The sequence below is a fragment of the Apodemus sylvaticus genome, chromosome 20 (assembly GCF_947179515.1).
Source record: "Apodemus sylvaticus chromosome 20, mApoSyl1.1, whole genome shotgun sequence".
Taxonomy (NCBI): Eukaryota; Metazoa; Chordata; class Mammalia; order Rodentia; family Muridae; genus Apodemus; species Apodemus sylvaticus.
This window is the reverse complement of record NC_067491.1, coordinates 15,177,684-15,205,399: the sequence shown is the minus strand read 5'-3', so window position 1 is coordinate 15,205,399 and position 27,716 is coordinate 15,177,684. Positions and strand designations below refer to the sequence as shown.

Below are 27,716 nucleotides of genomic sequence, written 5' to 3'. Positions count from 1 at the left end.
AGGCCACTCCACTGGGTCAGCTCTCCTGTGCTCACGCCATTGGGGTCAGCGTCAAACAATCTAAAATGAATATTTTTTTCCCATATATGTATGGGTCTGTCTATAAGATAAATTTGTAGAAGAGGAATTGATGTGTCAAAAGGATTGTCAAATTGTTCTTATTTGGGGTTATGGGAATTCTGCTTGGAGGGGAAACGGAGAATCTTAACGTAGAGAAGCAGCAAGCAGGTATGGTACCCTTCCTTGTCCCATTGTGGGACGCTCCTACGGAAAGAGAAGCACAACATGGAATCTATCTTAAAAGGAATCACTTTCTGGATTAGTTCTTCACCAATGGACTTCAACTCTGAGACCTTGGGAGATAAGAAAGACCAAAACCAACAAACCAAACCAAACCAAGCCAAACCAGACAGCTCTCTAACATGCTTCACCTCTTGCCTAGTAGGGGGGGGGGGGGGTGGTTGTCTGTCACATATCTCCAGGCTGATGAGTAGTTTTGTCTAGTGGAGACTTAGTACCCAGCTACTGTGGTTGTAGGCAGCAGTAATAGTATATCTATAGATGCACGGCTATTGGAGAGAGTGGTTGTGCAGCTGGCTGTACTGTGCACAGCTGTAAATACCAGTGAGGCAGTTCCTATTGAGCCCTGAAAAAAACATGTGTGGGATTTTGAAAGGCCTCCCCCATCCTTGTGGGTTTTTTTTTGTTTGTTTGTTTTTGTCTTTGATTTTTATTTTTTTTGTAGTAGCAGAAAAGGCAAGAGCTGGAAACACAGACTACACAATTCATTCAGTGTTCAAGCCTTTTTTTTTTTTTTTTTTTTTTTTTAAATTCCATGTCTTTGATTCATTTCCCTGGGAGTTGATCTTTGCTTAATGGTGACAAAGTAAACATTTCTCCCTTGAGTTTTTGTGATACATTTCTACCAAACCTGGGTGTCACCAAGTCCTTTTCACCACCTGCCCCTTGCGTTTCCTGCCATTGATTCCCCCGCCCAGCAGAGCTTTATCACAATCGTCATTGTCCCTGTCTAGGCAGACAGCTTTCTTCCCCTTGAGATTGTGTGGTGACAAAGCTTTGTGAACAATCAGAACTGGGTCTATCCTATCCCAGGGCTGGCTTCCTGCAAAGGGCTTTGTTCCATGTCCTACTGTGTCTTGCCTGTGTAATTCACAGGGCTGCGGTTCTGTCCTCACCGATTAACTTTAATGAAAGGCCTCCTGGATGCACGGTAGCACAGAGACTTATTTAATATTCTCTCTGTTTTAGATGTCAGATGGCTTCTTCAAATGAATTTCTAAGTATATCCATGATAATGAAGATCAGAGACATCAATTAGGAACCAGGAAGACAAGTCACTGAAGGGTTGATGCCAGCATTCCAACACATGACAAAGGTAACAGGTAAATTCATTAGCCTTCTCTCCAGACGTCTGTCTGCCTTGATCATCTTATCCTCCTCTTCCTGCGGTTGTAATTGTCAAGGCCAAGTCTGAAATTCCCCCCTGAGCCTCTTCTAATCAGCTTTATCCTCGGGGATGACTCTGTTTGGAACTTCCGTTCATGCCTCTCACTTGGAAAACGAGCCCAGGACACAGTATACTATTATCGACTAAATAATGTATTTAGCATGTCTGGGCATCTTTCTAGACTTTTAGTATTAGCAGTATTAAGAAATATTCATGATGGGCAATAATAACTTATAAAAATCAGATGGAATTTTATTTTTATTTATTTTTTCAAGACTGGGTTTTTTCTGTGTAGCCCTCATTCTGTGTAGAACTCACTCTGTAGACCAGGCAGAAATCATCTGCCTGGCTCTGCCTCCCCAATGCTGGCATTAGTGGTACATGCCTTTAATCCCAGCACTATGGAGACAGAGCCAGGCTGATATCTTTGAGTTCGAGGCCAGCCTGGTATACAGAGGGAATTTTATTTTTAAAAAGGTTGAGAGAAGAATGTGGAATGACTGGTATTTGTGATTCAAAAACATGCGTTTTCTCTCTAAGCTCCAATATGAGCCTTTTTTATTTTTCTGGAGGGTGTCAGAGGGTGAAGGAAGATCATCAAAAGATAACGGTTGGCTTTGCGGTCTTAATAAACTTTATTTGAATCGGCCTACATGGTATGTATTTTTGGATCTATCCTTTTTCACCCAAGGCTAGTGTAATGCTTCTGTCCGTAGCAACTGCTTTTCAGCCGGGTACTCTAGGACAATTTCCTTTATGGACAAAGAGACTTGTCGTGCGTTCTGGAATGCCAGGCACACTTTCACGTTCTGTGATGTCAGGGACCTGGAACCAGTCAGGCAGGCTCTGGCAGAACTCGGCCACATCGCAGCGGGGCGGCGGAGCATGTAGTGCGGGCACTTGGCCCAGAGCCTCCTGGACAAAGCTCCCGCGGGCCCCGCCCACCGCAGCTCCCGTATCCTTATTGGCCAGCTCCCCGCCCGCCATTAGGGAGCGGGGCGGTGCCCTTACGAGTGCTGGTTGGTCTAATCATAATGACGGTAAGGGCTACCATTGGTCTTCAGGCCTCAAAATGGGCGGAGCAAGGCCGAGAGGCGGGGCCGGAGGGCGGCGCAGAGTGCGCCGGCGCGTCGTCGTCGGGGACGCCGAGTCCGGTTTCTCGCTAGGGAACCGGTGTTGTCGCCCCGCCCCCTCGGGACTTTCAGTCCCGTTAACTGTCGGCGGGGCAGGTTCCGCAGCGCAGGGCGACATGCCGGTGCGCTTCAAGGTGAGGCTGGGGGCTCGGCGGCGGGTGGAGGGGGCGCCGCGGGGTGGGATGCGTGACGCGCCTGTGCCGTACCGAGCCTCCTGGCCGGAGCCTGTGCGGGGCGGAGGATGCTCCGGCCCGTGGCCCAGCGCGGAGGTGCGGGTGGGGGAGAGTTCGATGGGGGCCTGATGGAATCAGTCTGGGGTCGCCAGGCACGGAGGCGGGAGGAGGGCCCTCGACAGTGGGGTGAAAGGCTGCTGTCAGTGTAGGACACCTGTGGTTCCTCTCACGGTAGCATTCCGCTCCTTTCCTGCAAAACGTGAAAGTGCGCGGGTCTTTTAAACGCTTGGGAAACGGGCCCCAGTAAGGGGAGAGCGTGGGCAGGTTTGCAGCCTGCAAGTTGTACCTTTGCGTTAGGATTTGTTTCCGTTCCAGATAGCTGGCTCTGTCGAGCGCCTTTCCACGCCAACAGGTGCCCACAGTGTTCCTGTAATCCCGACTCTTAATTCTGAAGTGCTTGTCGACAGAGTGGGAGGGGAATACGTCTTTTTCTAATTGCCTTTTATTAAAAGGAACTAATCGTAAGCCATAACATTCTGTACTTGATGGGAATTTAGGATAAATCTCTACTGGAGAGGACTTGGGTTTGTTACTACACTTTGGAATTAGAGAAGCGACAGACTCCTGCTTCAGTCTGCCTCAGGTGGCTGGGAGGATTAAGGCGCTGCTTAGCCCAGGGCTGGGTAAATATTAGCTATTATTAAGGAGCTTGTCTGGGGTTTAATTCTCATTCTTGGGCCTTTCAAGAACACTCTTCAGAAGCTGAGGCTTTTTTTTCTCTTTGTGATGCTGGATTTTGAAACACCTCTTCATTACACTGTGCTCAAATTGTACTTTTCGTTATAGGGACTGAGTGAATACCAGAGAAACTTCCTATGGAAAAAGTCCTATTTGTCAGAGTCCTATAATCCCTCAGTGGGTCGAAAGTACTCATGGGCAGGACTTAGATCGGATCAGTTGGGTAAGTTGAGCAAACCAGTAACTATTATTATTATTATTTTGTTTTTGTTTTTTTGGATTTGGTTTTTTCGAGACAGAGTTTCTCTGTATAGCCCTGGCTGTCCTGGAACTCACTCAGTAGACCATGCTGGCCTCGAACGCAGAAATCCGCCTGCCTCTGCCTCCCAGAGTGCTGGGATTACAGGCAGGCACGCTACCACTGCCCGGCTATCAATAACTATTATAAGTTGAATAAACCTTGAGTTATGTTAAAACAAAACAAAAACCCCCACCTGTGTTGGGTGACTCGATCATGTATAGTTGGCAAATATTTATTGATAGGATACTGTGATCCCAGACTCCCATGGGTACAGAAAAACAAAGAAACTCAGCGAATCTGGTGTTTCACCTTGTATATAAAGTAGCATGATATACACAGGTTGATGAGTCGAATGGAAGGGGAAAACACCTGAGATCAGTTGTTCTGGAAGAGGCTTTTCTGGAGATGTTTGATCTGGGACTAGAGAGGGGCAAGCCTGGGGATGGGGCTTGCCAAGGTTTGAAGAATGGAAGTGTAGGTAACAGGGGCGTGGCTTGAACTTGTCCGTGTTGGTCGATGCCATGAGTCCAGAGATCATGTTCTTCCTCTGACATTTGCTGTTCTGACCTCAGAGAATTTGAGCCCTCATACAGCACGTTGAAGAGTGGACTGACTATTATATCTGCTGTTTTTCTCTCACCGGATAAGGTCTCGGAGAGTAGCCCTCTGTCTCCTTGTTTGTCGGTAGAAACGCAAGGCTTTGAGACACCCTACTCCCTAGTAAAACTGAGTTTTAACTTATTTTTATTTTTGTATGCATGCAGGTACACCTGTGTGCATATGTATGCAGAGTCCAGAGAACCCCCCCTGGGTGTCGCTCTTCAGGAAGACCACCCACTTCATTTTAATTGAAGGATTTTTTTTAAAAGATTTATTTATTTATTGTATGTATGTATATGAGGACATTGTAGCTGTACAGATGGTTATGAGCTATCATGTGGTTGCTGGGAATTGAATTCAGGACCACTGCTTACTTGGGCTCCATCCCAAAGATTTATTTATTATTATATCTAAGTGCGCCGTAGCTGTCTTCAGACACACCAGAAGAGGGCATCAGATCTCATTATGGATGGTTGTGAGCCACCCTGTGGTTGCTGGGATTTGAACTCAGGACCTTTGGAAGAGCAGTCAGCGCTCTTAACTGCTGAGCCATCTTTTCAGCTCGCCCACCTCATTTTAAAACAAGGTCTTTCACTGCCCTGGAGCTCACCAGTTAGACTAGGCCTCCTGGCCAGAGAGTCAGTCCCCTGCCTCCGCCTTGCCAGTGCTCAGATTGTGAGCATGCAGCCACACTTAGCTGTTTTGTGTGGGTCCTAGGGGGTCAAACTCAGGTTTTCGTGTTTATAAGGCAACTGATCATATTATCAGCCCTAGAACTAGATTTTAAATTTATGAATACATCTGAATTTAGATATACAATAATTATAATTTTGAGCAAATCAAACCTGCCAAGAGGGCCTTAGGAAGCTACACTGTACAGGGTTGGAGGAAGAATTGCTTGGTAAGGGATTTATGCACATAGGTCAGTACTTGGTGTTCAGTGGATGAAGTGTGAGAATGATGCATAAACTCCTCAAATGTTAGGTGTTTGAAGCCAGGGAAAGACAGGTTTTACCATGAGGGTTCAGGTCTGGGAAGGCAGTAAAATAAGGACCGTGCTTACATCAGGTTTGGTGAACAGAAGGGAGTGTAGGTAACTCTTTAGGGCTCCTTTGCAACATAGAGGAGGCTGCTATGAACATAGTGGACCATCTTCTGGGTATATGCCCAGGAGTGGTATAGCTGGGTCCTCAGGTAGTAACTATGTCCAATTTTCTTACCCCAGTGCTGGACTTCAGAGATAGGATGGTCCCTGATTCTCAGGCATGCTGGAAAACCTCTCTGCTCATAAGTTCTGCACTTTGGAGGGTTCGTTAGATCAAGAATGCAAAATAAACTGTCTTCAGGTATAACCACCTCACTGAAAGTTGTAGGGGGATGACTAGACACCAGACAACTGATCAACCTATTGAGTGTCCCTTTAGCATTTTGGCTGAGACCAGCTGCATTCAAGGGGCCAGCATGAGAGGAACCCAGGCAAGCGAGGCCATTCTGGAGCAGGGTACACTGTGAAGGACGTCATGGAGTAAGGGAGGAAGGCTACTAGGAATTCTCAGTAAGTGCAAAGACTAGCATAAGAATCTCAGGCTGTTCCACAGTGGAGGGAGGGGGTTAACAAGGAGCAGCAGGCTTACCTAGAGCTGGCCGGCCATTCTGGCAATGCAGTGGGCAGTGCCCACTACCTGGGGCATTTGCTGGAGCCGGTAGGACAGAGGGCCCATTGTCTGGAGAATCTTCCTTGTTGATTTTGCTCCTTATGCTCCTTACCAAAATCCCAGCGCTGTGTTAAGTCTAAAACAGTGGTCCCCTTTTCTTTTGTCTTCATGCTTCCTGTAATGTGCAGAGAATGGCTCTGTGGTTAAGAGCAGTGGTACTCTTGCAGGGGACCCAGGGTTAATTTCTGAACCCACATGGCAGCTCAGAACTCTCTGTAACTACACCTGGGGGGAATCTAACTCCCTGTTCTGGCCCCTGAGGGCACCAGTCATGTATGTGGTATGGACACAGACAGGCAGGCCAAACACTCATGCACATAAGGATTACCAGAGAATTGAGAGGCTAGCCGGGTGGAGTTTAGAGGTTCAACACACACCTAACAGGCACTGGGTTTCCTTCCCCGTGCTCCCACAACGTTAGGAAGAGCTTGTTAACCCTCCTCCCACATTCACATTGATCTTTAGTTCTTTTTTCTAAGTTTTTACAAGTAGTTTCAAAGGTTATAGATTTCGGTAGAGTGTGTATATGTCTTCTATATGTCTGTTCAAACTCTTGAGCTGCCACCTCCGCTCATGCAGTTTCTAGAAAATGTTCATTGTATAATTTACAAAGCCACTCTGGACAGCAAACGGGCTTGCCCAAGTAGCGTGGCTTTCTGTGAGAAAAGTCTGCCTTTCCACCTGGATTCAGGTTCAGGTGCACCGTTCCCTTCTGTGCTGACTCTCCACCCTGGACTTTGTGGGCGCGGTGGGCAAGCCTGGAATTGGCCGCCTCTCCTTTCTTATTTCTGGTCTGTGCCTTGGCTTTCCTGTGACATTGTCCCTTAGGACCCTTGTGCTTTCTTGCCCCTCCCTAGCCCTGAGTTCTTGTCCTGTGTCACCGTGATCCAACAGAGGTCGCGTGAGGCTGCTTGAGATGCGTGCCCATGTTTTGTGAGGTGGAAGCAGGACTGTAAGCTGTAGTGAATGGAAACGTGACAGCTAAGCAGCAAGCAAGAGCCCACGTGGAATTCAGAATTGCGCCTTCCTGCTTACCGCGCCCCCACGATGTCTGTGTGCTCTCCGGTGAAGTCTTCTAGTCCAGGAAGGCCATGAGCATGGGACCGTGCTCTCCGGTGAAGTCTTCTAGTCCAGGAGGCCCATGAGCATGGGGCCCTGGCTTTCAGTGACAGACAGCTCAGAGAGAGCTGGAGAGTAATGGCTTTACCTCATGGCAGCTTCTCTGTCACCTCCTCTTCCCTTCGCGGTCTTATCTTCCTGTGGTGCAAGCAGCTCTCTTTCTGCTTAAAGGATGCCCAGGACTAGGGCATCGCCCGCCCACACACCTCGGTAGAAGGCCGGCACCCTGTATATTTGCCTCCTGGACAGAGGTGTAGAGACATTGTATCTTACGCTTGTTAAAAGGGTCATTCTTTTTAATTCTCAGGAAACCAAGGCAGAAGGAGAACCGAGGCCGAGCATGGTGACATCTCATCCCCTTTCTTTAATCTTGGTCTGTTCTGAATAAGAGAAGCTTTGGGAAAAGTTCCAAATGTGGACAGACCAGGGCTTATTGTTCTGCTAAGTAGCACAGGAAAGTAACCAGAAACGAGGGAGCACACACTTCCTGGCGTGCCAGGTCTCTCGCCTTGTGACCCCTGTGATTCCTGTGAGAACAACTTGGACACTGACCTCAGCGTTCAGTTTTAATGCTTCTTTAAAGCAAAATAATTTGAGATTGAAAACCATACCTTGTTAGGTTTTAAAAGTACTATAATCTGGAGGAGTGTGTGTGTGCACGTGCATGTATATATTACTGTTTTATTGTTTAACTTTTTGCGTGCATGCATGTATGTGTATGTATGCATGCATACATGTGTGCACCACAGGGTATGTGTAGAAGTCACAGAACGACTTGTGGGAGTTGAGTTTCCTTTCTACCATGGGTGTCCTGAGGACTGAACTCAGGTTGTCAGGCTTGGTGGCAAGTGCCATCTTGCTCTTACAACTGAACTTTAAACTCCATCACTCTCCTCAGGTTTTGTTAAAATCTCTTTTTGACTATGAGCTTTGGTAGCAGCTACTTTCATGTTATATGTTTTTGTAGGGATCACGAAAGAACCAAGTTTTATTTCAAAAAGAAGAGTTCCATACCATGACCCTCAGATTTCAAAATACCTGGAGTGGAATGGAACCGTCAAAGAGAATGATGCCCTTGTCCCACCAGAACCCCAGACCATTCGAACTCCAAAACCAAAAGAGGCAGAGCAAGGAGAAGAGGCTAACCAAGAAGCAGCTCTCTCACAGGAGGCTTCCAGGGTTCCCAAGAGAACGCGATCTCATTCTGCAGACTCCAGAGCGGAAGGGGCTTCAGACACTGTGGAAAAGCACCAGGGTGTAACAAGAAACCACGCACCAGTTAACGCCGATGTGGAGCTGAGACCTTCCACCAAGCCTCTTTCCGAGAGCATAGATCCCAGGGTAGGACGAGCCACCGTGTTTCTTTTCAAAAGTATATTTAGGTTTTTTATTTGTTCCCCTCTTGTCCCGTGTCTCTGGTATAGATGCCAGCAGGCTGTGACAGTCACTGAGAAGGACTGTGTTCTTAATGGCCGCTATTTTGTACTGAATGTACTAAGACATGCCGTCCCTACACAGGCAGGTTTTTTCGGGATTTTATTCATCAGAGACCAGCAGCCGAGTCCCCAGGACAGGTCACGCTGAGGCAGAAGGGCAGTAGGCCATTTCTCTGGCCGGGAGCTCAGCTGACTTGTACCTATCTTGTTTGACTCTCCTATTGTACCAGCAAGGAAGCAAACAGAATCTCAGCTCACAGGCGGCAAAAGGAGGAGCATTCTGGCTGGCTCTCAAAGACTTGCTGTTCCGTCCTCTTATGTCACAGCTGGCTTGCCACAGGTCCCCAAAAGCACTTAAGCAGAGGCTGCAGGGTGTGTGGGATATCTCACTGCCTCCCACAGTTGGTTCTCCAGGCACTTGCCCTTTCCCTAATTTACCTCAGCCACTGACTAGAAGCCTGGAGCCACCCAGGAGTGCTGGAGGAGAACCTGTGACTTGTGGAGAAAGCCAGGGCACGCAGGGGTCCACGGAAGGTGATGTGTGAGCTTGGTGGCCAGAGGGAAGGGTGTCCACAGAGGGTGTGGGGAGGGCAAGGTGCTAGGACTTAGTTATTTTTGATATTAGATTTCCTTGAGAATGATTGGTAGGAACTGAGCAATGGCTCTATTCTGAGGGTTTGTTTTTTTTTTTTTTTTTTTTTTTTGAGATGCATTAATAGCATAATAGCAGGTTGCTGTTAATAAGAAAGGAATTTTAAATATTTAGACAGTTTAGAAGTGATTATTTAAAAGTTAAAAGTTTGCATACTACTGTATGAATATAGTTAGCAAAACTGTAAGGTACTTTTAAAACTTGAAGGGATAAAGTTCGTGTTGCATGCTTTATAGCACAATTTAGACTTAAAAGGAGTTTGTGCAGCAAATTTTCATAGCTTTAAGTGGATTTGTTTCCCTCAACAGTTGGATAGGCATCTTCGTAAGAAAGCTGGACTGGCTGTTGTTCCCACGAATAATGCTTTAAGAAATTCTGAATACCAAAGGCAATTTGTTTGGAAGACCTGTAAAGAAACTGCTCCAGTGTTTACAACCAATCAGGTAGTTTAACAGATGTGTTTCTGTGTTCTCACCTGACTTCGTGACACCGACTCATGTGTTAGTATAGGCTCAGTGGAAAGAAAGTCGGTACTGACCTGGCCTGGTCCTGAGTTCTGGAGACAGTGACCGTTCGCTAGGCTCTGTCCCTCCCTCATGATTCACAATAGCAATACTACACTGTCCTGCGCTATGGATGGTCCGTAGTGCCAGGCCCACTAAGTAGGAGGCGGGGTGGTGGGATCGTGGGGAGTGGTAGGTACACATGGTGGAGGATCCTTCTACTTTACTGTCTTCTTAATCATCAAATTGGTTATATTCTAAATTGTTTATTTGACTAATGTTTTCGCATAATGTCGATTTTTTTAAAGAAAGTCTGTTTGGATATTTATATATGGAAAGTAGCACTGCATGTGATTGTTCCCTTGAGTCAGTTGAATGATGACAGTAATTGGGTTTTGATTTGCAAAAATTCAAAAGGCATAATGGCCTAATTTGTGAGACAAATTTCATTATATTTTGTGTAATGTGTTATATTTTGTGTTTTATTACCTTGCTAATAAATCTTCTGTTAAGTGCTGCTGTCCTCTGGGGTGTTCTTAGACTGAATTCTTTCTTATGTTTTTGACTATACTTTCAGCCTCAGAAGCCCATGACAGCTTCATCTTTTTCCCGATCTTTTTTTTTAACACATCTACATATACCTTTATATGCCTTCAATTCATTTTGCTGGTACTTGAGTGTTCCTTGCACACTCTGTACCTAAAATCTAACAGGAAGATTTAGGTGCAGCAGGGCAATGGCGTCTGTGAGCCTCAGCAGACACTCCACTGACCATGTCAACTCTGACCATGTCAATTGTGGAAGCTTTGTTTACTTGTTATCCAAATACGTTTTAGGGTCATTTTGAGGTGTAATGCAAAGTGATGTGTCCTCTTTCTGTGACCTCCTAAGTGCGAGCAGTGCCTCCGCCGCCTGCTGGTGAGTGTTTTCAGGTCCTAGGTGCCCAAGAGACTTCTGCCTGGCTTCACCATCGGACTTTGTTTTGGTGGAGCACTCGGGCTGTAAGCCAGAGCCAACTCAGATCAAAACCCGCTTGACAAAACTTATATGCCTGTAGAAGCTTTTGGCAGAAATATCGTTTTCATAGGCACAGAAGCACAGTGTAAAATAAACTATTCGCAGCCTTCTTGGTCGTGAGCCCCCTGCTCCCGTTAGTGAGGCGGTCAGAGCGCTGCTTTGGAAGCAGATGCTCTTTGTAAGTTCAGAGCACGTCTGCTTTGAGGCGGTAGAAGAGCTCCCTGCTGAGCTTTCTGTGCCCTCTAAGGAGCCTTCTAATCAGGTGCCTTTCCTGGTAAGGTTGTCATCTGAATACTTAAAGGAGTTGGACCAGTTTTGGCTGGAAAGTCCTTGAGGTTGTGTTGTTTCGAGAAGATGGACCATTTGGATTGGGTCTGTGCTAGTCAGTGTTTCGAAGCACAGGTCATGGATGTCTTCCCTGGTACCCACTTTTTTTTGTGACTTCACTGTCAGCAGTGGCGTGATACCAGCACATGGGAACCATATTTGACTATCATGGATGAAAGAAAACATTTAAAAGAGGAATATAGTAATTCTTGGGTGTTCTCTCTCTTCAATGAAAACGCTAAATATAAGCATGCAAGAGGCAAGAAAAAAAAATCCCAGCCTGAGCGTATCAGGCATCGTCTTAGGTTCTCTCAGAAGAAGGGACATTTAGACAAGGAAAATATAATTCATAGAGCTGACAACAGTTACTTTAATAACACTAATATCTGTTCATATTATGAAAATATGCTTATTTGCTTATCTCATTACTAAACTGGTGGGAGGAGGTAGAGGAACTCTGGGAAGGAAAGATCAGATAAGGAGTATGGGGAATTTCTGCTTGTGTAATAGTCTGATCATGATTTGACTGTTTATTCAAAACATAGTAACAAGCATAGAAATTTGATCACTGGCTACTAATGACACATGTGAAATCAAATTGTAGTCATAGACAATTGTGCCTTTTTGTGTACTGTAATTCAGCTTCTTACGGCTTTTTGTTGTATATCAGTGGGAGGAGCGGCCCTTGGGCCTGAGGATGTTCAATGCCCCAGTGTAGGGGAATGCCAGGGTGGGAAGACGGGAGTGGGTGGGTGGGGGAGCACCCTCAGAGAGGCGGGGGGAGGGGGAATGGGATAGGGGGTTTCAGAAGGGGAGACCTAGAAAGGGGAAAACAAGTGAAATGTAAATAAAGAAAATATCCAATAAAAATATAAATAAATAATAAATAAATAGATAAAACAAACCACAAAAGACCACTATATACTAAAGCTGAGTTTTAAGAACATACTGAGAGTCTATGAAATAGCTTAATAGGAAAACACACTTGGTACCAATCATGATAACCTAAATTTGATGGTGGAAGAACAGACTCCTATGAGTTAAATCCTCTGACCTTTATATATAAGTCAGAGTACACAAATACACACACACATACACACATTAAAAAAAAAAAGAACAATTAAATACCTAAGTTCTGTGTCACTTAATAGCCAACAAATAACTATTTTTTGTTTGTTTTAAGGTTTTCCGTAATAAAAGCCAAATTATTCCACAGTTCCAAGGCAATACATTCATCCATGAAACTGAATACAAGCGAAATTTCAAGGGTTTGACTCCAGCGAAGGAGCCAAAGTCAAGAGAGTATCTGAAAGGAAACAGCAGTTTTGAGATGTTGTCTCCAGAAAAGAAGGTACCACCAGCTCTGCCCTCCTACCAGGCTTGCAGACGCTGCATGTCTTCCTCTGTCGCCGCCTGAAGCTCTCTTCTAGCATTGATCCATGTGTTCAGTAAATGCAGGTGCTCGTGACTCCTTACATGGAGGCAGGTCCCGTGTAGGTACCGTGAGTACAGGATGCAGACACGCCAAGGCTCAGCAGCGCTTAGGCTGCTGGGAGACAGATACGTAGATAGCTGACCACACTTAGCAGGGCAGCAGGTAAGTCTCCCAAATCTAACGTCAGGTGACCGGGCTTGCAGTGGTCAGAGCTACAGGGCAGCAGGGAAGATGGAGATGTGTATTCCAGAGTAGTAGCTATTAAACAGAGCACACAGTTAGTTAGCTTAAGGGAAAATTTTGATTATGCTAAATTAGAGTTAGTATAATTCAGTGAAAATACAGGCATACTGTGGTATGACATTAGGTTAGAATCATCGCAGAGTATACTTTGAAGTTTTTAAAAATAGAAAATATATGACTAAAAGTAAAATTATATACCTGTCTGTGTGGGCATGCCCACACACATATGAGCTGATGTGCACATATGTGCATACACACACACACATGCATGTGTACACAGTGCACACATACACTTTTTTTACCTATCATTCTTGGGGCGAGAGTGTTATACAACACTGTGATAATTAGCAAAACTTTTAATTACTGTAGCATTTGAATATAAATTTAAGGGTTAATTTAAAATCTCTGTTCAATATGTAGTAGCCTTGTTTAATAGTTTGATGGTATTTGTTAGTCTTTAATTCATCTTTTAAAAAAACATAAAATCAGGGATCAATCCTTGGTTTCAAAACTTGTTGATTTTTTTGTTTTGTTTTGTTTTAGTAGCTAAAACATCTAAAAGCAAAAATGTAATAGAATCTTCAGGCCTGCCTTTATAACATGTATGTTTTTACTTTAACGTCTGACATATCTAAAGCATAAATGCTCAAATTATTTCCATTTCAATATAATAAGGCAGACGAGCCTTTAGACTTAGAAGTAGACATGGCGTCAGAAGACTCAGACAAGCCTGTGAAGAAGTCTGCTCCGTGGAGACACCAAAGGCTTGGGTAAGTTTTTCATCAGGAAATGGTCATATCTGGGTGATCAACACGCTGAAATACTTACTTGCGTTCTGTCTCTCTTAGAAAGGTGAATTCTGAATATAGAGCAAAGTTTCTGAGCCCAGCCCAGTATTTCTATAAAGCTGGAGCTTGGACCCGGGTGAAGGAGAACTTTTCAAACCAGGTGAGTCTGTGATTTCATGTGTTCTTCCAGCCCAGTCAACACTTTCACAATGAGTTTCATTCACACTTTAAAGGTGGATGGTACAGTAACAATACTGCAAATGCCACCATCTTAAAGTCGAAGTTGTCATCCCCAGTGTGTGTACTGGTTTTACACCAGTGACCTCTGTGGAGACTGACATTGATTGTTAAAGCCATGGACTGTCTGATAGTTCTGACGAGCTTAGTTCACGGGGCTGCGGCTGTACTGGTGGGGTTGCTCATGCCATTCAGACCTCAGTCCTTGAACTGAAGGGTCTTCCTCTCACTAGTGAATGCGCCTGAAAGGCTGCTGCTACAGTCTGCACCCCTGCAGCTTGTAGGAGAGGGGCGTGTGCAGCCTGAGCTCATGCAGTTCAGGGTCTACTCTCGGGGTGTCCTGATGTAGGGGAGATGCTGTGGATCTGAGATAGGGCAGAGGAGAGGGCAGTAATGTCTTCTGCTGAGAAGCGGGGTTTCTAGTCCGAGGATAAATGCTAGAAAGTTTATATTACTGTATAATTAGTGTCTTATCAAGTGTCTATCTCAACAAGTTTCAACCCTACTCGTGTGCACAAGCTAAGTTACAACACTTATTTTTTGGTTGGATTATATAATAATAGACATTCTTCTCTGTCTTTCCAAAGAGGATAGATTGCATCTGGTCTTTTTGAGCTGCTTGTTCCTTGAGCTGGCCCCTCCCAGACAAGTGGCCTGCCACACCCTTCTCGGCGCACGGCCTCGGCTCTCAGACTTGTCTCACTGCTACTCTCAGAACTGTCCACCCGAGCCTAGCTCAGGCTACGTGGGCAGGTGCAGCTAGGCAAGCTGAGGCTGCACAGGACAGGAACAGCTAGTAGAGCTCAGGCTATAGCTCCCGTTCATCTGGGCATTTGTCTATTCAGTCTAGTAAAATCAAATAAAAATTGTGAGTATCACAAGCAGTCATGATGGAAAAAGGACTGAATCTCCTAAGCTCTTGCACAGTTTATTAGTATTCTAGGTCTTGGCAAAGAGATTATTTCTGGGGGATTAGACCAGGTAGGAGAAAACAGGACCACAGAACCATGTGGCTGATGAGGGCCGGTGGACAGGTCTGAGGAAGCTGCTTTGTAAAGATTCTTGGCTAGTGTGTGGTTTCTTTACACTGAGGTGAGTTGGTATTTAGGCCTCAACATTTAATGCATTTGGAGGGCTGGAGCTGTTGAAGTCCGGTGAAATTCTTAGATTGCCCCCGGGAGGAGAATGCTGTGCCGAAATGTAAAGGCTGCTTTCTCAGTTTTACCTGATGTGATATCTCCATGCCAGAACCTTCTCATAGATGTATTAATTGCTACTGGAAGTTATAGGTTTATAAATTAGGGTCAAGTTTGCCTTAGCCTTTTATCAAAAAACCAAAACTAAAACTTCAATAGAAGGGCATAGCAGTTCTCTAAGCCAGTGATCAGTTCTTATTTCCAAGTTATAGGCATTTAATAAGGGCCGTGCTTTGGCTAAATACTGGCCTTTTTTCCCTGGACTACTGTTTGTGGTATGTGGCTGATACTGAGGGACCTGAATATCAAGTATTGTGCCATCTCCTCCCTGCCCCAGCAGTTTTTGGTGTGTATGCTATGTATGTGTGGTATATGCAGCATGTATGCGTGGCCATGCATGTGGAGGCCACAGGTCGGAGTTGGCTTGCCACCTTATTTTTGTGACAGCATGTCTCGGTGAACTCAGATCTCACTGGTAGGCCATTGTGGCTGGCTACTGAGATCCCAGGATCCTCCTGTACCTTCCAGTGCTGGAATTACACAGGGGGTAAGTGGGCAAGCACTTTGACCCCGGAGCCATCTCTCCAGCCACAGTTCTAACATTGACACACTTTCTGGCTCATAGTTCAGATCCTAACTTCATCTCCTTTTAAATTGTCTACATGCTATGCTTTGGGAATCTGTTTGTAGCAAAACTACTGGGTGTTCGTCTTAAGTCCCACGTACTTACTCATGGTATAGACATCCTGTGTGAGCTGGCTTTGAATGTGGCTGTGTATCCCACACCTACATCATTTCAGTTACACTGCTGCTTTACAATGTTCGTAAAAGATTGCCTTTAATAAAGGAATCTGCCTTTAATAATGGAATCTGTTTTAAGATAATTTGGTTTTGGTTTTTGAAAAGGGTCTAACCTTGGCCTCATAGCAGTCCTCCTGCCTCAGCCTCTCCCATGCAGATTTTACAGGCATGTGTCATGATGGCTTGCTGGCATGTGTGTCTTTTTGGCTTGGTTATTGATGTGACTTCTGAGGACAGTTAGGATTTTGATTCTAGATAAAGAGCCGCATTTAAGATACACCCTGTGCTCTGACAGATGTAAGTTTGCTCCCCATTCATTCTTTCCGTTTTCTGAATTTGACTTTTCTGCATGTAAATTTTAAACGATTTAGTTCAAATTGGGAAAAATAATCAGTAATGAAAACATTCATTACGCGCACGTGTGCCTGTGCCCATGGAGGCCAGAAGAGGGCACTGTATCCCCAGGAGCTGGAGTTAGAGGTGGCTGTAAGCCACTTAATGTGGGCGCTGACTCCTGAACTGGTACTGCATGGGAGTGGCAAATGCTTTGAGCCTCTGAGCCTTCTCTACCTCTGGCTTATAAAATATCCCGTCATTGGGTGACATTGTTGGGATAGTGTGTTCTTACCCTTTATAGTAGTCCTGGTCATTGGTCCTTGGGTCATTTCAGGAATGTACACTCAGATTTCCCCTCTTGCCCATAGAAGACCTTACTTTGATGAGAGACATCAGCATCTTCAGTTTTTTATCCTCGTTTAGGATTATAGTCACTTAGATATAAAACTGAATGTTATCATTTTTTGGAAGGATGGCTGATGAAGACTTATGAAAGCATTGGAGTTCGTAAGTCATTAACAAATGGGACTGAATAGTCATGCCAGAAGTGCCTGTCCTCCACCTTTTCTCATGGCGGTGCACACAGGGCTCTTCTCCCATTCTCCTAGTCATTAAGTTCGTGGAGCTCCCCTGTGAACAGGACGCAGCCTCCGTGACTGCCTTTCCACTGCGCAGCACCGAAGGCCCTGCTGATCGGAGACCTTTGAGCCTACCCGTTAGTTCATGTCCTGCATGTTTCTGCAAGGCACAGGTTGTGCTAATGCTGGGGTGGTAATTTACTGAGAGTCTCGTAGTTCTGGTGGCTGTCCCGCCCCCACCCCAGCCCCCTGCCGCTCAGACCGCACACTGGATGGGTATAGCTTGGTGCTTCAGTGTGACTGTGCGTACTGTTGCTGCTAAAGAGCCAGGCCTGATGGTGATACATAAAACATCTTTCTCTGTGAGGGTGGAACTATTAACATTTATACCTAAAATAAATTGTCAAGGGATAAAAGATTTTACAAAAGTGTGGGAACTCTGTTTTTAAAACTATAAAGTTACTAGCAACAAAAGTGGCTAAATAAAAACATTTTTAAAGCAGAATTTTAACAAATCAGCTTTTTTTTGGGGGGGGGGTTGTACTGTATAGTTGCAAAGCCAGCAGGTGGCAGTGTCATGCATAAAATAAAAAGGTTTCACGTGGTAGTTGGCTTCTCTTCATATGAAAGCACATTATTTGCAAGTTAGAGAATTCAAAGTAGCTTATGATTCCTCATGATTTTTAAAAATCTTGTTATCTTGTTGAATATATCACCATTATTTGGTATGGATTTATTTTCAATTATATACTTAGAGTATTTTTGTTTATTTTTTAAGTTGAGGTTTTGCTGACTTCAAGGGAACCTGAGGGATTTGGAGAAAGAATGTCAGTTGTTAGTGGGGTCTTCTGTAATAGGAGAAGATGGCAGAAAGCTGGGGGATTAAGCTAGACTAGGAGCTGCTGGCATGTAACCACTCTTCCAGAGATGTGGGACGAGGAATAGCAGTCAGTTACCTATCAGCAGCACCTCACAGCCTAGCAAGAGTGTGGCTGATCTCTGAGCAGTACTAAGTTGTCTCGATTACTGAGTTAAATATTATTAAGGATACAAGAAATGCTATTGTATTGACAAGGTGGTGTATATTTAGAAGGAAGAATAATAAGGTACATCTTCTCACTGATTCCCATTACTACTGATTTATGGCATTAACCTGTCATTAAGTGTGTCTCTGTATTCCTCCCCTAGGGTTCTCTAAATGCCATGTGGTATGCAGAGGTTGGTTGCTTTTGAGTTCTTAAAAACTATAATAATGCATAGAATACTTGTGTAATTTCAGTTGGAGTAAAAAAGTATTTGTCAATATTTTTCTTAGCTACTACAAATGTCTCCTTGCCTACTAGTCCGAAATAAAATAGCCGCATTACGCTTTTGCTTAATTGTTTTAATTTCTGCTGAAATGCATAGTCTGATGAGTGCCTGTGGCTGTTACTTTGCCTGTCTTCCTCACTGGACTGTGGCTGTGTTTGTGCTGTGGCTTTCTTATGTACTTGTCAGTATTGTAAAGAACCATGGCCATAATGGAAGACACCTGAACTGTCTCGCGTAGGTTAAGGAGCTCCGAGAGAAGGCTGAATCTTACAGGAAGCGGGTCCAGGGAACACATTTTTCTCGGGACCATCTGAACCAGATTATGTCCGACAGCAACTGCTGTTGGGACGTCTCCTCAATCACAAGCTCGGAAGGCACCATGAGTAACAACATCAGAGCACTGGATCTTGCTGGGTGAGATGCTCTTTGTGCAACATGAGAAGAGTGTGTTGTGTGCGTCATTGGATGGTGTAGGGAAACAGCTAACGCACAGTCTGCTGTCTAGTCAAATGGGTCTCTTATTATCTAAAACTTATTCACTGGGGCAAATACAGCTATATTATATTTACTCTTTGTGTTTCTGTATAAATAGTACATAACTCTGGGTGGCTAAGTTTTATAATATTGTTTATAACAACAGAACCAGAAAAGCCATAAGGTAGATGTAGGAGGACTTTCGGAAGTTAAAGAGCAACCATAAAACTTAGAGTCTGAGCTAGTGGTGTGTATCCATTGTCATTCAGTAGTGAATTTCGTGGAACTGGGCCTCTAGTTGTAGAGACTTCTCTGCCATTTTAAATTTTAAACTGAACATACTTTAACTATTTGTAAGGGAAATTACACTTTGATTTGTAGCTGATAGAATAGAACATTCTCATGTGGTCACACGTGCCAAATTAATTTATAACTTCTACCATGTGGCCTTGCTTTAACAGTTCACAGAATACTCTTTAATAATATTTTGGAAAGATGAATATAAAATATAAAAATTTAAATCTTCATACTTGTGCATGAATATGAGTTTAGTTATGACAAATTAGCCTAGTTGGAGTTAGTCCCTTTCATTTTGAGAGTAACCTTTTACCCTTTTGTCACTAGAAGTGCAAGCATAAGTGTGTGAAAGTAGGTGGCTATATTACATTTTGGAACATTTAGTGGACACCTGGGCATAGCTGTATTGCACAATAACTTCAATACCCAGACAAGGCCCTTAGTATGGAAACCAGGAGACAGAAAGTCACACACTCACTAACCCATTGTACACTAAGACACTAACATACAGATTTAACAGTAACACTCTTTTTGAAATGCAGAGATCTTACAAGCCACAGGACCCCCCAGAAACACCCTCCTATCAACAGAGAAGAAAAAAAGGTTGCCTCGGAAGAGCAGCCCCCGAAAAACACCACCAGGAGGCTGGAGCTGCCAGAGGCCGCCACCACGGTCAGGAGGAAGTTGGCTTGGGATGCTGCTGAGAGCACAAAGGAAGACACCCAGGAGAAGCCCAGAGGGGAGGAGGACAGGAGAGAGGAGAGAGAAGAGGACAAGCAGATGTGTGCGGCAGAGCTAGAGAAACTGGACACACCGCCTAAGACGGACAGACCGATGGAGGGGTGAGCCTAAGCTCCTCAGCATGTAGGACATTGTAGTGCATGACTGAGGCACAGTTGCTGTCACTGGGTGTGCGGCTGCACTGGTCGGTGACTAATAAAGAGCAGGGCTGCAGCTCTGCCAGGGGTCTGTGCTGGGACTCAAATACCCTCGAGTCACAGAGCGCCACGGAGCACTGAAACACCGTGCCCTGCTCACACACGTGCTGTGGTGACCAGTCACCAGATGTGTAGTGTGTCAGGAAGAATGACTTCACGGGGAAACTGGATTCATTTATATCAGATGCTTCTGTCAGGGAAGAAAGGCCACTGTCTTGTGATATCTGGTAATAATGGTGGCTTCACGTGCAGACTGCTAATGGCCCTCTCTGTCTGTAGCCAAACCCCTGGTTCATTCATGGATGTAGGTGAGGGGAACGTGGTGCTGACTGACTGGAGACTTACATGATCTCCCCTGCTTTCTAGGCTTAGTTTCTCTAACTCCATATGGATTGAGCAGTTTTAAAAGGATTGTTTTTAAGTAGTGACTTCCCTATATAGCCAAAGCTGGCTTGGAACTCATGATTCTCCTGAGGCCACCTCCTAAACACTGGGGTTACAGACTCCCAGTATGTGAACCTGATTTTCTTTTCAGAAATAAAAGTAGACTTCTCTTAGACTGTTTCTGTTTTTATCACTGTGCTCTGAGACAGTGGTGGTACAGCTTTGTTGTATTTTCTGGAGAAAGGCTTCCTAATAGATTGTCTCACTCTTTAGGTCGGAGACATCTTCTGTTTCCTCAGGGAAGGGAGGCAGGCTTCCAACACCAAGGCTGAGAGAACTCGGTATCCAGCGGACTCACCATGATCTCACGACCCCAGCTGTTGGTAATGGTCAGCCCTGCAGTCCGTCGCCTGCCCTTTTAGAATGTAGCTTTAGAATGTGATTGACATGTGGTTTTTGGGGGATGTTCCAGGTGGGGCGGTCTTAGTGTCTCCGTCTAAAGTGAAGCCGCCAGGCCTTGAACAGAGGAGGAGAGCGTTCTCTCAAGACGGCTTAGACACTCTGAAGAAAGATGTTACTAAGGTAGCTATTTGTATTTCAGAGCATAACCTTGGCTTGGGGTTCCCATAGTCTTGTGTGATAAATGACATGTAGGGGCCCAGACTTCAGAAGACCACCTTTTGTGAGGAGAAGTGTCCCTGTTAATCTCAGTGAGGCAGACCAAGGCACTGGGGTTTACTTGCTTATTTAGTTGATCTTCACATTATATTGCTGCTGATATGCATTCAAATATTCTTAGTAGTGACTCATAGGGAAGGAAGAAAGATACAGTCTATTGTCTGATAGCAGCCTAAGGTCACTCTGCCCAAGATTTCACCTGACTGGTCACCCTTTCCTCTGAAGCATGTTAAAACTTCCACTACTCCATGCATCTCCTCACCTCCCCCCAAAGGGACCTGGAGTGCTGCCTCCATCCTTCTGCCAAGCACTCTGCACTTCAGATCTCTGAGGGGTTCCCAACACCATCTGTACGACACCCAAGACATCTTTAGTGATAGATCAAGAACCAATTGGGGAACAGGACCTTAACATCAGACCCACGCCACACAAACGCTCATCTGCTGATGACAATAACTGTACAGAACAGTTTCACCCACGTCTGTGCATTCTGCCATACTTGCTTCCACCCATCCCCCTGCATCTCCTTCCTCCAGCTAATGCCTCTCCCAGCCTGCGTGCCCTTCCTTCTCTCCCCTTCCCTTCCCCCACCTCCTTACTCCACGTTGGTTTGGTGAGGCCCCGCAGTGTTCTATTAGGGTTTCTTACAGAATACTGTATGAGTAAGTTTTTATAAGAGCACCTGCTGCCTACCAGTCATGCTACTGAAGAAAAATGTCTCCCACTTCCCAGACACCATGACTACCTACAGATTCCCAAGAAAGGGTAAGCGCCCCCCACCCCCAGCCACCACTGTGTACTTGTGAGACCCCAAGGAAGAGTGCTGAGTGTCAGAGGGGGGCGGGGTGGGAGGGGAGGAGAAATTGTATAGTGTACAGGGAAAAGCGGGAGGAAATGAGGCTGGGGAGGTGGGTAGTGGTAGAGTTTGGGTGCTGTCCTGATGGCGTTGGGAATCCCTTGGAGATCTGAAGTGCAAAAGCCAGTAGGGTTTGACTCAGAGAATATCAAGTCACTGGCTGCTCCCGGAAACTCTTTCTTCAAGGAGAGTTGGAACAGTGTGCTGGCAAAGAGACTTGAGGGTCAGCAGTAGACAGTTTCATTAGGCCTGGGCATCCTTTCAGTGAGAACATTTTGTCCTTTTATCAGTAGTGAAACCAAGATGACAGAGTGTCTAAACCAGATAGGAAGAAAAGCAAAACTTTTCTTTTTTTAGTGTGACTTTTAATTTATTAAGTTATGGGAGAAGGAGGAAGCAACCGGGAGATTTATGTTCTTCCCTGGAGGGACCTTAGGTTCTCTTGGGTGGAAGCCCTCAGCTCTTTGGTCACAGATCGATCCTTTTGGGAACTATAAATAAATGTCACATCCATGGTTTCAGGTGAGGGCATGGTGGACGTCCATGCAGTGATTAAGACTGTTGTGCCTGTGTGTGACTTTGTTGCTTTGCCATCCATCAGAAAGTACCTAGCCAGGCAGCGGAGGTGCATGGCTGTAACCCCAGCACTCGGGAGGCAGAGGCAGGTGATTCTCTGTGAGTTTTGAGGCCAGCCTGGTCTATAGAGTTTGTTCCAGTACGGCCAGGGCTACACAGGCAGAAACCCTGTCTCAACACCCCCAGCCCACCCCCACCCCACCCACCCAAAAAAAGAAGAAAGAGGTTGAGTCATCAGGAACTCTTAGGATTAAGCTGTATTGTCGCTGATGAGTGAGAAAGGCCTTTCTCCACCGACGCTGTGGCAAGGGTCACTGTTGGAGGCCCCGAGGGTCATCATAGTGTGGACATAAGTGGGGTCCTACAGGCAAGGTTTCATAATTTTTTTCCTCTTGCTTTTAATATGCTAGTTGTGTTTCAGTTTGCGTACATCTTTTTCTGTTTAATTTTTTCTTACCGAGCTCTACTGTGCACATATTTTTGCATCATTAGGCAGCACTTAACGTTAGTGGTAATGTGGATGCCAGCTATAGTTTTAAGTTTTAAAACCAGATACTATTGTTCAAATATAATTTCCAGACTTGAATCATTCATTTTTATTAAACAATATAAAGAGTACATCCATCAGCTACCTTTGGTTCATATTAGTGTTACATCTCCTGTGTTTCCTAAGTATTAACGCAGGGCTGAAGCAGACACAGTCGTAAGGCTTGTGCTGCGCTCTGCTGGGCTCTCTGGAAGAGCGAGCTCCCAGTGAGCCTGGAAGGTCCTGGTTTTCTTCATCTTTGTCATGTCTGCATAGTATATCTAATTCAGTTATTTCTACACTTTGGTAAGTGAACAGTTCGTACTCCAGTGCTTTTATTCTGTGATTGACCAGCCTCGTGAGGTAAACTGTGCTTGCTCCTTACATCTGTGTGAATTGTTGACATGTGCCTTTGCTTAGTAATGAACTTCCTGCTTCCTGCTCTAAGGGCATACCTATTAGTGTAATAATACCTCTTTGTTGATAATCTTCGCATACTTTGTCGGTTCTGTGCATTGTTAATGTACATTTTGCTGTTCTACTGGCAGGTCTGTTTCTCTGTGGGTGGTTAAGCTACCTCTCCAGGGGGTGCTGTCACTTTCCTCACACCTTCTGTGACATGCGACTGTTGTACATCTGAATGTTGAATGATCTGGTCTTTATTTCTGCACACACGTGCGCATCTTTTTTTTTTTTCCAGAAAGGAAAACCCCGACCTATGTCTCTCCTGACTTCTCCTACTGCCGGCATGAAAACAGTTGATCCCCTGCCTCTGCGAGAAGATTGTGAAGCCGATGGACTCAGATTTGTTGAGGGTACTCTTCCTGTTTCAAAAATTTCGGACCGTCAGCCTGTCACCCCTGGGCAGCCTTCTCCATGTGCCCCGCCTTACTGCCACCCATCCAGTAGGATCCAGGGCCGCCTGCGAGACCCTGAATTTCAGCACAACAGTAAGTATTTTGGTTTTAATTTCTTATCTTTTAAAAATAAAAGTGTTACACTGATAGATCGGTGCTATAGGAGGAACCACATGCTGGCAAGCTCTATTACGTGTGTTTTTGTTTTCTTTTTCTCTTTTCCTTTTTTCTTTTTAATTTGTAATGGATTCCTCTTCCTTCCCTCTCCCTCCCTCCCTCTTTCCCCTCCTTCTTCCTTATTTTTAATTTCCTTCCTTTCAGCAGGGTCTCAGTAGGCAGCCCAGGCTGATGGGGTTCTGTGAATGGAGCAGATTTCTCTTGTGGATACTGGACTGTGCCACTGCACCGTTCACAGTTCACTCCAGGCAGTGGAAGGCGTGTCTCGGTTCTTACCACGGCACACATAGAGACCGACCAGGCGCCAGAGGTGCTGCTTTTTCAGGCAGGACAACAAAAACTGTCCCTGGACAATGTTTGCCTGGCATTGATTGCCTGGCATTGCTTGGATGTAGGATAAAAGATTTCCACATTCAAGGAAATTCTGGTTTCCTTAGGTTTTGTCAGACATTGCTCTGCTCTTTGGGTTCTTCCTCTGTCACAGCTGGGAATTCTCTGGCAGCTTTTGTCCTATAGTTTTTGTATGTGGGGGCTGCTTTCTGGTGGCTTTGGGATTGTCTGTTCATACAAATACTTACAATGATGCTTCTTGGAAGTGGGTGTCTCCCCACTCATTCTGTTGGTTCCCAGTAGGCCTTTCCCCCGGTCAGTTCTTCTAGGAAGTTTCGTAAGCAGTATTTTCAATAGCTCTAAAGCTTTAGGCGTGCGTTTGTAGCACTTCTGGAGAGGCAGTTATCTAGCTGGGGAAGTTTGGAGAAGATGCTGTGCTCTAAACATTGCACATAAAGGGTTTCAGAGCCCCCTGCTTCACCCTGCCTTTACTACAGCTTGCAGGGAGACCCAACGTTCTCCAGCCCCGCCTTGACCCCCAGCTCACACCCCATTACTTGGGGACAGACACAGGTTGCTACTTCTTAGTTTCTCGACTCTGCTGACATAAGACTTCTGCCCCCTCGGGTAAATTCCATGTTTATCTCCCCTTTTGCTCTCCGTCTCCAGCTTGGTTGCTGTTTCCTAGGTGGTTACTGTTTCCTAGGCTTGGTCCCCTTTGCTCTGTGAGCTTCTGCTGTCTCTCAATGTGTATATTGAGTTTTCATCTCTCAATAGAAGCCTGCTGTGTCTCTGAAGTTACATCAGTGTTCTCGCTGGACAGAATTCTAGGCAACTAGTCATATATACTTGCTAAACATATTACAATTACCCAGTGGCCCTTTGATGACATAGTTTCTATTAATATACAAACTTAACTGATAAAATTTCAATGATTTGCTTTCATGAATAGTTTACTGATTTGCTGTGTCAGATCACCTGAGGTTGGGCAGTGTGTAATGAGCAGAGATGAGTGTCTCATGGCACCAGAAGCTGGGACGTGCATGACAGGGGCGGCATCTAGTGGAGGTGTCCTTGCTGCATATCTCCTGGCAGGAAGTAGAGAGGAGGGCAGACCCTCCTGATATGGCTTAGGCCATGGCCTGTCTGTGTCTAACGGTCCGGTCTCCTCCTCATGTGATCACAGCCACAATTCTGCTTCCCTGTGAATGTTTGGAGGGGACAGACCTGCAAACCATTCTACTAACATGATGTTTAGTAGCTTAAGAATAATGTCTTCTGTCTTTTTTCTTCAAGTGGGAAAACCAAGGAAGAACAATTTGCAGTTACCTCCGCACGATGCCTTTAATGATGAAGGTATTTTAGTAGTTACTAAGGTCACATCGGCCCCTTCCTGCGCAGGGTGGTTGCTAGTAGGCTTGCGTTTGCCTGGCACTTCCCAGGTCTCAGGGTGCTTCTTCAGATGTGTTCCCACATTGGGTCCTTGAGATAGGGGTGAAGTCCTTTCCGTCTTACCCAGGAGTCCCCTGGGCTGTGCCTGGGCGTCTCTCCCCTGCAGTGGGACTTTTCCCTGCCTCAGCAGAGCCACGCCCCTGCTTCTGCCTGTCTCTAGAAGCTGGCCTGATGTGCCATCTATATTTATTCAAATGCCTGTATATTCTTATCATTTTTCATCTCTAAGAATAATTGTAAATGATGAGAATGGACTCTCCCTCTTTTATCATCCTGCCAGATGTTTTGACTGGGCAGGAGGAGTTTTGAAGTCTTGAGGTAAACCATCAAAATGGCTGTTGTCCCATCCTGAAAGCATGGCTGTCCTCTGTGAAGTGCCAATAGTTCCTGAATTTATTGTCTTTGATTTTGGAAATAAATTTAAATGTAATGCTCTTTGCATTTAAGTGCATCCGAAGGGTTTTCTCTTTTAGTTAGTAAGTTTGTAGCTCCTTATTCAGTGAACTAGAAATCAAATCTGTATTTAAACTATGTTAAAATAGAGCATTTTGAGATACTTCGTTTTCATTACTTTTGGTAATGTGCATGTGCGCACATGAGCACATGTATGCAGATGCCCTGAGGCCAGAGGCACCAGAATCCCATGGAGTTGGAGACGTGGATGGTTGTGAGCCACCCAGCGTGGATGCTGGGAATTGAACTCTGGTTCTCTGGAATAGCAGTGTGTGCCCTTAGCCTCTGAGCCATCTCCCCAGACCCAGCAGTTTGCTTTTTAAATTGAAAACCTTTTTATGCTGCAACTATTTGTACTTCTGAAAGTAGGATGGCTTTCCCCCAACCCCCATTAATATTGAAACCAGAAGCAGTGCCTAACGACATAATGAGATTCCCACCCCATTGGCAGGTTTGACCTCTGATAAACTTGGAAAACGGCCACGAAAGTTGATGAGCTAAGCGCTCCATTTACCCCGCTCCTTGTTTCCTCACAGTTCCAGCATCAGTGTTAAGTCTAGATGGCTTCGGTCTCCTGGCAGTGGCACATTAAGCATAATCCTGTTCTGTTGATGCTTCTACATGGAAGTAATCCTGGGGTTCTCTCATTACAGATGCAGATAGACTGTCTGAGATCTCTGCTCGCTCTGCAGTTTCCAGCCTCCGGGCTTTCCAGACTCTAGCCCGAGCTCAGAAAAGAAAGGAGAATTTCTGGGGCAAACCATAAACCTGCTCATCTTACCTAGAGACAAGTCGGCTCGTCATTCCTTACTCGCTGTGTTAACATTTTTGGAGGGTTTGGATTTTCTTCTGACACTTCCGACTCAGATAGTTTGAGTTTTCAGTGGCTCATCTTACCCAGAAAGTTGTAATGCAGCTGTGTCTAAGTTTAACTCTTTGACAATTCCTTTGCACTCGTCTGAGTCCAAAGGTGTGGATTATATAGGTCTTCACATACTCTGGCTTTTGTTTCAAATGTCAGGGATTGCTGGTAGAAGCGTGAAGGTCATCTGCCTGCAGAATATCTAAAGGGATAAAATGAAGTCAACGTTAAGATCTTCCAACTTAATTCCCACTCAGACTGGTCTTAGGCATTTTAATAGCCATAGGTGTCATGAAAGGAATCTGTCACTGTTTTTATTAGCACCTTCTGTATACACAGGTGCAGTGTTAAGATGATTGGACTTTGAAATCTGTCTGTACATATTTTTCTTTTTTATGCAACAAAATTTGATGAGAAATATGTATATTTTTGATCTTTTTATGTATTTTATTTGTATAATTACTGGCATACATTTGAATAATGTCTAGATTTTGAGAAATTATTTGTGAAATGGAGAATTAAAACTTTGTAGACATTTAAAAATGAAAATTAAGTGTGCTTGGCTTCTTCATAAAGTCATCATGTGAAATAAATATCTTCTAGAAGCATTCTATTAGAACTGATTAATCAAAAATTATACTACTCTTGGCAGCTGCTAAATGCAGTGAAAATAAGTCTTCAGAATTTGTTTTTTCTCGTTTGCACAAACACAAGGTTTTAAAAACATTCATTAAAAAATTTAACACTAA

The 27,716-nt window shown here is 44.9% G+C and overlaps 1 protein-coding gene and 1 long non-coding RNA gene across 7 annotated transcripts in view; both read left to right on the top strand.

Annotated features, from left to right (window-relative positions):
• LOC127670729 (uncharacterized) overlaps nucleotides 1–27,716 on the top strand; it is a 621,253-nt gene that overhangs the window by 64,265 nt on the left and 529,272 nt on the right. The window lies entirely within an intron of this gene.
• Nucleotides 2,591–27,716, top strand: Mdm1 (Mdm1 nuclear protein). 6 transcript variants are annotated; one of them, XM_052165217.1, is made up of 15 exons: nucleotides 2,591–2,735; nucleotides 3,621–3,735; nucleotides 8,335–8,588; nucleotides 9,644–9,778; nucleotides 12,366–12,533; nucleotides 13,536–13,630; nucleotides 13,709–13,808; nucleotides 17,985–18,014; nucleotides 18,346–18,521; nucleotides 19,421–19,720; nucleotides 20,474–20,583; nucleotides 20,673–20,782; nucleotides 23,537–23,786; nucleotides 25,497–25,556; nucleotides 26,759–27,716. In XM_052165217.1, the coding sequence occupies exons 1-15, from the start codon at nucleotides 2,718–2,720 to the stop codon at nucleotides 26,869–26,871; spliced, it is 2,034 nt and encodes a 677-aa protein (XP_052021177.1). In that variant the 5' UTR covers nucleotides 2,591–2,717; the 3' UTR covers nucleotides 26,872–27,716. The 6 variants fall into 6 exon arrangements, with proteins under 6 accessions (XP_052021177.1, XP_052021174.1, XP_052021171.1 ...); XM_052165214.1 differs by having other exon boundaries at nucleotides 8,215–8,588; nucleotides 12,399–12,533; XM_052165211.1 differs by having other exon boundaries at nucleotides 8,215–8,588.